This window comes from Physcomitrium patens, chromosome 8 (assembly GCF_059467195.1).
Source record: "Physcomitrium patens ecotype Gransden chromosome 8, ASM5946719v1, whole genome shotgun sequence".
Lineage (NCBI taxonomy): Eukaryota > Viridiplantae > Streptophyta > Bryopsida > Funariales > Funariaceae > Physcomitrium > Physcomitrium patens.
In genome coordinates, this window is record NC_143417.1 from 15,768,551 (window position 1) to 15,780,107 (window position 11,557).

At 33.8% G+C, this 11,557-nt stretch overlaps 1 protein-coding gene across 1 annotated transcript; it reads left to right on the forward strand.

Moving 5' to 3' along the window:
* Window positions 1-8,217: 8,217 nt before the first annotated feature.
* Window positions 8,218-11,087, forward strand: LOC112285313 (uncharacterized). Its single transcript, XM_024526013.3, has 6 exons — window positions 8,218-8,502; window positions 8,829-9,126; window positions 9,418-9,498; window positions 9,773-9,997; window positions 10,215-10,541; window positions 10,747-11,087. Exons 1-6 carry the CDS (start codon window positions 8,444-8,446, stop codon window positions 10,903-10,905), a joined length of 1,149 nt encoding a protein of 382 aa, XP_024381781.1. The 5' UTR covers window positions 8,218-8,443; the 3' UTR covers window positions 10,906-11,087.
* Window positions 11,088-11,557: the final 470 nt, after the last annotated feature.

Here is an 11,557-nt window from a genome sequence, read left to right on the forward strand (position 1 = left end):
TCTTTTGTCCTTTAATGTACCAAAATATGGTACTTTTATTACAATAATTCCACCCAAAAGTCTATTCTTTAATATATTCAATCTTTCACAAATGTTTGTAAACTTTGGCCAATCCAAAGGATTTAAGTTTCAACACTTTATGATGACCTTAGTCAATTCATCACAATTTAAAGATAATTTTGATCTCACATCTTTCTATTCTTTCTAATATCTCATACTTCTTATAATCTTAAAATGGATCTCTTTTAGAAAGAATCTTGGAACATACTATAGCAAATGAATATATATTTGCTTCAAAAAGACATATTATCATTGTTTAATATTTATTTTTTAATACCTCAAGAGCTATGTAAGTTGTATTGCTTGTATTCACAACTATTCTCTGTTGCTTTAGGATTTCTTCTAACTTCAATCTTAGATATTCCAAAATGGATAACTTTTGCAATAACATATCAAACAATTATATTGTTGATTTTTTTTTTCAACAACATTAAGCAAAATATTATTGAGCTTTAAATCACAATGTACAATGTGTATGTCAAGTAAATAACACATCCCTTTGACAATTTGATATATAATATCAATTAAAAATAAGTAAGATATTTCTTCATTTTTTCCAACATGCTACTTAAACTTATTTGCACCAATTCCATCCCCAAATATACATGTTCTTTTTTATTTTAGGTCCACAATATCCACTTCTTTCATTTGTAATATCTTTTATTGCAAAATAATATGATATTAAATTGGGATGGCTTAGACTTACTAAGATACTTACTTCTTTGATAAAAGATTTATTATAATCAATTTCTATCTTTTTGGTTGCACACAAAAGTTCCATCCACTTTAACTTATATACTTCTCTATATGTTCTTTTGCCTATAAGTTTTAAAAATTCAACATTTTTCATATATGATAATATTTCTAAATCCTCTAATTCTCCACCATCTATGCGATGCAATATTTCTAACCTATATAGAAAATGCTTTGCTAATCCACAATTTTGAAGATGTTTATTATTTGCAAGAATTAACCTCTCATATAAATATTTTTCATCACCTTCTACTTCATCATAGGTTGAAATATCAAAAGTAGTAAATCTTTCATCTTCAATTTTTTTTTAAAATGTGCTTTAGAAGCATGTCACTAGTTATCTTGTAATAACACTTCAAGTATAAAAGTAATTCTCTAAAAATCCCTTTGTTCTTCAATTGAATCATAGTTGCTTTACACCAATTTTATTTTTCACAATTCTTTAATAGTGAATAAGCTTTGTTTAATGTAACAAATAACTCTCTCAATAATAGCTCATAATAAAACCCTTCTTTATTAAAAATCATCAAGTAGTCATATACCTCCATGATACATTCAATATTCTTATATAGATTTTTACATTGATTTTTGTTCAATATATCTTTTTTCTTTAAGAAATCCTTCAATGCTTCAACATAGGCTTGACATTTTCTCCAAATATCTTCACCAATACCATCTATGTTTAATATTGTGTCAACATCTTGCAAATAATCATTTGATTGTTCCATGTTGACTAAATACTTTTTTTTCTAAATACATGGTAAAGACCTTTGTAACATAAAATATTTCTTAATCAACTTCAAAAGATATGCCATGGTGACTTATATACAAATATTCTAATTTCTCTATCACTACACATTCACAATTGTACATAAGATTTAATTTGTTCATTAAAATACTACTTCCATACTCACTTATCTACATTAATATACCATCCATATACTTTAATATCCTACATAGTATTTCTATCAATCTAAGAACATACTTATGATCCTAAACAATCTTGAAATTGCTACCCAATCCTAATATTACATGTAATTAAGGATCAACATCTCTACCAAATTCCACATTCTAATTTATTTTTTAATTATCATTTGTCTAATAAATATCATCTTCTTTCTAATTCATCCAACTCTATGACACACCCTACAAATACTAACCAATTTTAACCCTAAATAAATAAACCAAAAAAACAACCACAATCACAAACCAAGTCACTTTACCAACTCACACACACAAAATTTAAAACTAACTTTTTTCTCATTTCTTTTATTGGCACCATCCTCTCACCTAACTCTCCACCTTGTCAGTCAATGTAGATGCAAACCCTATTTGCTTGAAGTCCTTCCTTCAATCCACCAACCCCTCCAACCACCTCCGTACTCCAATCTCTACAATCTTTAGCTTGTTGAAACCACTATTTAAGCGGCTTCAGCAACAAAAGCTTCCACATCAACCCAAAGGTTAAGCTCTTCCGAAGTAACGTGGTCCAAATTGCCCACTCATCACTTGATTCGTTGCCAAGTATTCGTCTTAGCTCTTACTTCGGGATCCTAAACTTTTGGGAAGCTTACATCAGGAAGCTCCTACTGTAAGAAATTCCACCCCGAAATTCACAAACTGATCGAAGAAAACTCAAGGCCCCCCAACAATGAACCGACACACATCCGATGGCAAATTCTATCTGTATTGAGCACTCGTAAAATACCCTATCCCAGGCTCTGGAGAACAACTAGCGGCGTTCACATCAAGGGCTCAGAAGGCAGTAAGCTCTCGCATGCAGCAATTCACGACATTCAAATCACAATATCCAACTTGTACAATCTATGGATTCAGCTGATCTAACGAGTGCATCAGTAGTACCACTGGAATCATGTGAGTCGGAGCTTCCGAATGACACAAGACCCTAAACCCTAAACCCACTGCTACCGCTCCTGCCTAGATCTCAAAAATTTCAAAAGCCATTTCTCAGTCCTTGCCTACCGCCTGCTCAATCTTCTGATCTACCCGTCTACTCTAACCTTGCGCGAACAGATAAAACCCCAAAACAAGATTTCACGGCAGCGGCGTCGCCCGTCTCCTCTGCTTGATAAATCGGCTACCTCTCCGCCTCCTCACGAAAAAGTCTCCTGACGAATGAGCTCCCTCGCGCCATAGCTGTGGAAAAGGACACCCCAACTGTAGCATAGATGGCTCACGGATCTCGTCCGCCGCTCTCGTGTATCATCAATTCCTTTCACGGATCTCATCCACCGTTCTCCTGAATCATCGATACCCCTCATAGACTTCGTTGTCGTGCTTAGCTGGATGTACAAAGATGCGATCTCTGATGCCCCCGTAAAGTTTTTTTTTCTCGTGATTGTAAGCTCATCCTTCTCTGAAGAAGGCTTTTCCTCAGTTACTAATTAAGGTGAAGAAGCAGCACACGTGAGCCTCGGAAAACAGACCCTACACGGATCCTCTTTTTCTTAATACAATTTAAAGAGTGGAACTTCTTTTCAAACGAGGCTGGAATTGTCCCATTGGTGTTGATCTCGACAAAGTCGGTGACAATTCCTGAGATTTTGAATCTGCTCAATGCTGTCATCTCCAATAATTTACAAAACTTGGATCTCTAAGCATCGATCCTTGATTAAGTGCATGGATTTCGTGGTCACCGTAATGGAGATTGTGATTATCAGCTGCCAGATAGCTCATTCGTTTCGTCAAACGTGCTTGCCATCAAGCAGGTTGCAAAACAGAGATGGATCCGAACTCTTCATTCGCAGAGCGTATTTGTCGAGAAATTCTGATCCAGGTTACGCAAGCATGGTTTCATGCGACTTCAGTGTTTTGATGCATTCTAAGTCCAGTATCAACCACTTACATCAAGGGCCTCATTCGATACAAAGTTCCTACTTTCACAAATAATTGGTAGATTACATCGTAGAATCGAACTTTTACCTGGTTTTTCATGGAAATTGGAGGTTACCAGCAGCCAAATTCCCTATTATTGACACCTTTACGTAGACCCAAGCTATCCTTGTTCTGGAATAGAGGTAAAAAAATTCAGAAGCCCACGAAGGGCTAGAATCCTGTATCCTAAATCCGTAATATACAAGGCTACTTTTGTATGCAGGCATAACGTGAATTAAACGATTCTGTGTCCATCTTCGAACTACTCAACCTTGTGCAGATTCTCATAAACTTGGACATAGAATCGTTTAGTTCACGTTATTTCAATAGTAGGACATGGAATCGTTTCCTTACTACGTCTAGGTGTTGATACGTATGCTGGGTCTACGTATAGCTGCGGGCATCAATGACCATTGTGCTCCATAACAAACTCCTACGATGATGGAACCCGCATACAAAGAGCCTGTCACAGCGGATGCCATTATCAGATGCCCGATGCACATTGATCCCTGCACATACCAAAACCAAATGATCAAAAATGAAATCATATCAGAGCCCATCGATCAAAACATGGCTACTACCACCAGCCAGAAATCCAATGAAGAAATTGCTTGACTAAGAGGAATCATGTGGAAATTGTTAATCAACAAAAAGGAAGGAACCGGCGTCGTTAGGATACATGATGAAGAAGACTTGAGTCAAGATAGCCCCGCTCAGCTCTAAGAAGGCCTTGCAATAAACAATCGTAATCTTATGTCAATCTAATCAATTTACTAGATAAAATTAATTAATTAAAGAATCTCTTTCATTATTTAAACCATTGTAATTTTAGTTCATAATAGTGTGCAGTGAAAACCCTCAATAAAGTGTTGAAAATTCCTAAATTCTTTATTTATTTTAATAATGGTTTTTTCTTAATTTATCCAAATTATTTGAATTGTTTAAAAATTGCATTGCTAACTATTCATCTTGGCTTCTTATCTTTGCATAGATTAAACCATTATCCATAATCTTTATGTCTATTTCAGTATTAATATACATCTTGATTTAAACTATTTGTTGATCTTATCAACTACCTATGTTCAATATTAACATGTAATTTTTATTTTTATTTTTTTGTATAAACTTCTTTTGATAATAAATTGATTTTAGAAACATGGTCAACTAATACCACAATTAGTTTTTATAACTATCACAATTTTATTAAAAAAATTATAGTAACTTTAGTTCAATGACTATAAAAATAATAACTTGAAGTTTAAATCACATCTTTAATTTCTATGAATTATACTTATATAACATCTCTAAATAATTCTAATTAAATTTATTTATATTTATTACTTCTATTTCTTTTCTTCCATGTGTATTTGATGTCATAGCATTATTAATAGTTCAATGTTTCTTCTTTATTGTATCAATAATAACTTCATAAAAGTCATGCTTTGTAATTTTTAGGATTTTATCAATTATAAATTCAACCTTTTTATATAAAATTTGTTCCTCTAATATCTTCTTTAAGTCTATAGTGGTATCAATATCTGATTATAAATTATAAATAAAAATATTATTTTTCATTTTTATAATTTTTTGCTTTTATTATAAAAATATATTCTATTTTTTCATGCATAGGATTTTTTTTTCTCTTTTTTTGTATATCGTTTTGATGGCCATTCATTAAATTTATTTTTTCATTAAATTTTAATTAATATTTTATAATGAATCCTTGAAATATATACATAAATTAATAAATCATCTATTAGATTGTCCTACCTACTAATTTGTTGAATGTTATTGCCAATACAATATAAATCATTTCTACTAAAAAAAAATTTATTTTATTACATATTATCTTATTTAAATGTCATAAACATACATATGTACTCTAATATTTTTCTATATGATTAAGTAGAAGTAAATATGATAAAAGTAGTTTTATTTCATAATATTTTCTAAAGAAGCTTCATAGGCACTGTATTGACTTTACATGTGTTTGTAGTTGATTGGTAGGTTAAAAACTTGATCAATAAGTTAATCATATGTTAATAGCTTATGGAATAAGCTAACTATGTGGCACACATATAGAAAACTTGTCTTAGAAGTTAAGATACGTGTCTTGCAAAGCCAATACATTTTAGAGGTCCTATGAGACATTGCTACGTAGCTCTTAGTTAAAAGTATATATAGAAGCAAGAGTGAAGCCTTCTTCACTCTTATAAATGCCTTTCTAATCTTTAGTCTTGTTTCAAGACTTTCTAGATTTCTTGTATTTAGCAATAGCTATTCTAGTTTAATATTCTATCATCTTTGAGTGATTTTTTAGTCTTTTCAAGTAACACAAGAGTGTATTAATATTTTAGTTCTTTGATATTTATGCCCTTAATATTAAGAATATACTAGACTTTTAGTTGTAATAAGTTGAGTTGAATTTTGCAACTATCTGAAAAATCTTCTTAGTTAGATTTTGACTAACTAAGAATAATTTTATTTGATTTCAACATAAGATGTTTTGATTCCAATATAAAGTATTAAAAAAGTAATCTTTATAATAACCAAAAGCAAGTACAAATTTTAATTAAATTATTACTCTTATTCTTTTATAACTTAAAATTTTCCTTACAAATCCTAGTCCTAGTCAATAGACTTCAATAAGGCATGGCTCTCAATTTTACTATTCAAATTATGTAAAAAAATAATATAATATTACTATAAATTTTCTTTACATTACCAAAAATTCAGCCTAAGTGAACATATTAATTGTATAAAAAAGAGCCAAAAAAACCACATTGATGTTTCATGCCCGCCAACTTGAAAGTTGATATTGAAGTTGTAGTAAAAACTTCTTGCTTTCTAATTGTTAACTTTGGCTCAAAAGTGGTTTGTAGCTTGTTCATAAAGGCTTCTGAGTATGTACTAAGTTTTATCTTATTCCAACTAACATACCTTTACATATCACAAAAAACCTAACCAATCCTAAAATTTCCTAAATTATTTAAAAAATGATTTTTGTTTATATTTTCTCTATATAGTTTTGTTACAACACAATATTATTTTTAGCATAACTAATTGTAATTGACTATAAAAAGCTAGATTGTTCTAAAAAATTTAATTTTATACTTTGACAATTTCTTGGATTTTATTTCACTCAATATATTAAAATTTATTACATGACTAAGAATAAGTCTAATTTTATTATTTGTTTTGATAAGGTGAAATACCTTAAGTACATAATAGAAAGTTACAACCTAATGCCAAGATGCATATTACTATACTAAATATATAATTAATTACCTGGTACAATATATATCTATTACAAGCTCCCACTATCCAAACAAACAAAGAAAGAAGATCAATGTATTACAAGAAACTCATATAGTTGATTGCAATACAACAAACCAATAGAATAGAGAAACATATAACCAATGTCATTTGAATTAGCTTCAAATTTAGATACAAATTCATGTGTTATCACATGAGTTTAATATCACTATATGAAACAAACCTACAAAATCCAATCACTAAAACCAATACAAAATCCGTACACACAATCTAGTCAAAAACAAATCAATGTCATCACAAAAGCAAGTCTACGAGGCATTATGTCAAAATACAAACTCATGTGTTATTTACAAAAATCTAGTGACACCATATAAAACCAATATACAAAATCCAATCATTAAAACCAATACAAAATCAACATATACAATCTTGTCAAAAAAAAGTTGATATTATCACAAAAGCAAGCTTACAAGGCATTATAACAAGGCTTTGAAGGGGAGACAAAAAAAAAAAAAAAAAAAAAAAAAAAAACTCTTCAAAGAGCATCTTGGTTCATCAATAAGTTATCTTAAGATTGTCACTTGCATCACACAATAAGGGTTAATATTCACTCGAGACTTGACTAGATATCAATAAAATTAATTTTTCACTATTGAGCATTGTATTTGCCCTCTCTCAACCTACTCACCAAAGAATATAGATAAAAATAAAAATATTTCTTTTGACAAAATAGATCATTATGTATGGCATTTGATTAATTCACTCTCTCAACCTACTCACAAAAGAATATAGATAAAAATAAAAATATTTCTTTTGACAAAATAGATCATTATGCATGGCATTTGATTAATTCACTAAGTCATTTATTTATTTATTTCTTATGTTTGTTGTTATTGCATAAAGAATTAACAACTTAAATTATAAACATAAACCAAGATCTAAATATGAGACCAAAATTGATATTAAATAATTGGTTTAATACATCATGTTTAGTTTAGATCTACTATCATGGATTCCATATTTCAAAATCAATGTCAATGTGTTTCAATATTACTACTTTTTTTTTAAAAAAATCAAGTATTAAATATTCGAACCTAAGTCTCTTTCTCTTACTTGAAATTTCTATTCTCATGCCACATAGAAAACCACGTCCGACAACACGAAATCTTGCTCGAAACCCTAAAATCCACGCTATTGGGCTCACATGCAACGATGTCGATGGTGGAAGTGCGATTGGATGAGTGATTTCTTGCTGCATTTGCCGATTAACGGATTGCGAGTGGCCTGTATTAAGGCCCAAATTTCGCAGCTCGCACATCGACGACTGAAGATGGAGTTCTGACAGCATGGAATTCGACGAAGCGGGTCGGGGGGGGAGGGTGGGGAGGGTTGAAGTGGGCGAAATTGTGAGGGTTCGGCAGATGTTGTGCTTGGAGTTGTTTGCATTCGGAAGCGCAGTATGTCCAGATTGGCGTTCACGAAGCCCCAGCATCTCCGTTTAGAGTTTTTCCTCAGTTGGTACGAATTCTCGTTTCCTGTTTTGTCCAGAGTGTTTGAATTCCAGGGGATGCCCAGTGCGAGTTTGGGGCGGTGGGGTTTCGGACGGAAGAATCTAGATTAGTCTGTTTAGCGCATGTATGCTTTAAGTTGCCGGCAAATATGGTTTTGCATCATCGAAACAAAGTCAGATGGAAATTTTTTCTCGATGTGTTGAGGCAGTTGAGAGTTGGAACTTCTAGGAATATATCTGTCCGGAGTGGCGAATGTATCCTGTATGTATGCTTTAGATTCTGCACGTAGTGGATGACTCCATTTGACCTCCTCGACTATCTGCTATGATGCAGGTCGAACTGGACCTGTGCTTTTGTGGAACCCACTGTAAGAATGTCAGCCACTTCTTTGATCCAACGATACGCGTGTTCGTGTAGTAGAGTAAGTTTGGGTGGTGCAGTTGAAGCAGACATCTCACATTCTGGAACTCCGGGTTTGATTAGACGTTGTGCGGCAAGACCTCAAAAATTCGATTCCGTATACCGAAACCAGCAAAGAAAATCTACCTCACGATATGGGTATGCTGAAAGCAGGATTCTCGGAGACGAAAATACCTCGAAGAGTGGCGATCGACAAACAACCCAGGATCAGGTACTGGTGAAATCTGCTGTTGCGAGTTTCTGCCTGTCTTTTGATCGTTGTAGGGCTATTGTAAGTTTAATTTAATGAAGAGCTTTCCTTCATAATTAATTTTCATTAGGAGTAAATCGTAAGTTAGTTCGTTTTTTCAGTTGATGGTTTTCCAAATAAAAAAACTTGCACTTAATGGATTTGATGAGATAATATTGCGAAGGATTTTAGAGGCATTCATTGAAATTCATTGATTTGGTGAAACTTGTTAAAGATCGTGCTGATCCTTCAATACGCTTTCTTGTGTTGCAGATTATTCAGAACATCAAAAGAAATCCTTTAGACAGCTGGACACTATGGCAGACCCAGAATTGCAGCGTTCAAGATATTGCTGTAAATGGCTATCTCTTTTAGAAGATTTGCAGATGTTGAAATTTCGTAGCTCATTAAGGGGTTACTCGAGGCGTGTAGTTTATATCTATACTAGTTCTGTGAGAAAGTTGTATGGTTTGGAAGTAATTACTACGTATTTATGAAGGTCAATTAGGAACGAGGTTGTGTCTGGATCCAAGTGTTACTGTCTGAAAAATCAGTTTGTTGATTTGGTACTTTTTTCAGTTAGTTTGTTAATTTGGTTTGATAAGTGGTTTTATTTGAATTGTAACAGCGGATGCGAGGCATAACAGAACTTCAAGTTTATGAACAAATCTGTGAATGTGTGCAACAAGGCAATGAAATAGACTGGTATGAACTCTGCCAGGAGGCTGGGTTCTCAACAACCACAGTCTTGGACATTAACTTCGCAAAACTAGATGCTGAAAAAACTATGGAGGACCAGCTTGGACAACAACTTGACGAGTTTGGTCGCGTTCCAGTCCAGTGTGGCCTTCATGTTAAGCATTTACCTCTTCTTGTTGTCCTGTATTCCTTCATTTTTTACTTGCGATGATTTAGAGCCTGCAAGAACTCATAAGATCCGTCACGAAAGGTGGTGTGAATGAGTAGGCCATACTTCCAGCTTTCCGCAGTGTGGATACGAGTCTATGATATTATTAATATGATTCTCCAGTGGCTACAAGTCACTGATGTGTTGTTTTCTGCTGACGCAGGTAACTGACGTTCATGTCTTATTATACAACACAATGATGGCATGTGGAATCACACCGCTTGAGATAGTCCCTAATCCAATTGAGGAGCGACAGAGCCAAGTTTTTATGCAGATAACTGCTTCAAATAAAGTGCCCTCTCTTCCTAAAAAATCCATTGTAACAAAGAGTAAAGCAGCCGCACATGATGTTACTTCTGCAAGCAAGGGTCCCAATGCGAAGGTTACATCAAGCGACAAGAGCCCTACTACGGAAGAAGCAGATAACAAAAAGACGCCAAGGAGGCTCACTCAAAAGCACATGCTGCAGTGGATGACTGAGAGGAATGGGGTAAGCAATCAGAATTTTCTATGAATGAACTGTATTATTGAAAGCTATGTCGACATCTGTACTTCTGGAGTGTTGAGATTTGCAATGCTGGACTTCGGCTTGGTTGAGTCCGGCTTCTTAGATAGAAAAGTGGTATCTGTCTTGTACTCATGAATTTGCACGATGTATGAATGTGACCTGACAAAGTCGTAATTGATTTCTCCAGGTTACATTAATGGAGCTTGTTTCTGAATTTCAAGGTTACAATGAGTGCCAACTAATGCGGCTCATTCTGCTGTTGGAGAGGAAGAACGAAATTTTTCTTGACTGGAGAGGAAGTCACGGAATATTCAGAGTGACTGAAAAAGATGAACAATCCATGTAATTCGTTGCCCCGGCGTGTTCGAACAGAACTGTAATTAAATGATTGTGTTCATTTCAAAAGTGAAGGATCTAGTGTCGTGTTAATGATACAGGTGTTCAGCTATAGTCTGAGAGTCATGGGCTGACGACCCAAAATTTATTCTCCTCACCTCTTTAAAAAAACACTCAACTACGCATTATTAATAGATGTATCACAAAGGGGCAACATGAATGCAAGCTGGGATGTACGTAGAACCCAATGCATCGCAAAATTTGGGAGTAGTTGATACGACTAACTATTCACGATAGCACAAGTCAGAAATTTTTTGCAGAATCAAGTGGCCAAGTCGATGGCATGCATATGTATTTTGGGTAGGCCACACATACCACCATCCCTTCAATTTTGATTTCGGACAAGCACACTGCACAATCTTCAAACAAACATGTGTAACTTGTCACAGAAAACTTCGACAGAAGTGCACAACTCCAAAGTTTAGTATTGGACATTTAGATCGGCATAAAGTCATTTATCTGCAAACTTGCGGCAATAACGGACGTCTGGAAGGTTGTAGAAGAAGCATACCAGCCGTCGGTCTGACTCCACATCACACTGGATCTACGTCGGAAAATATTGTGGTGCACGAAAAGATTAGATGTTGCAGACTGCTACTGTG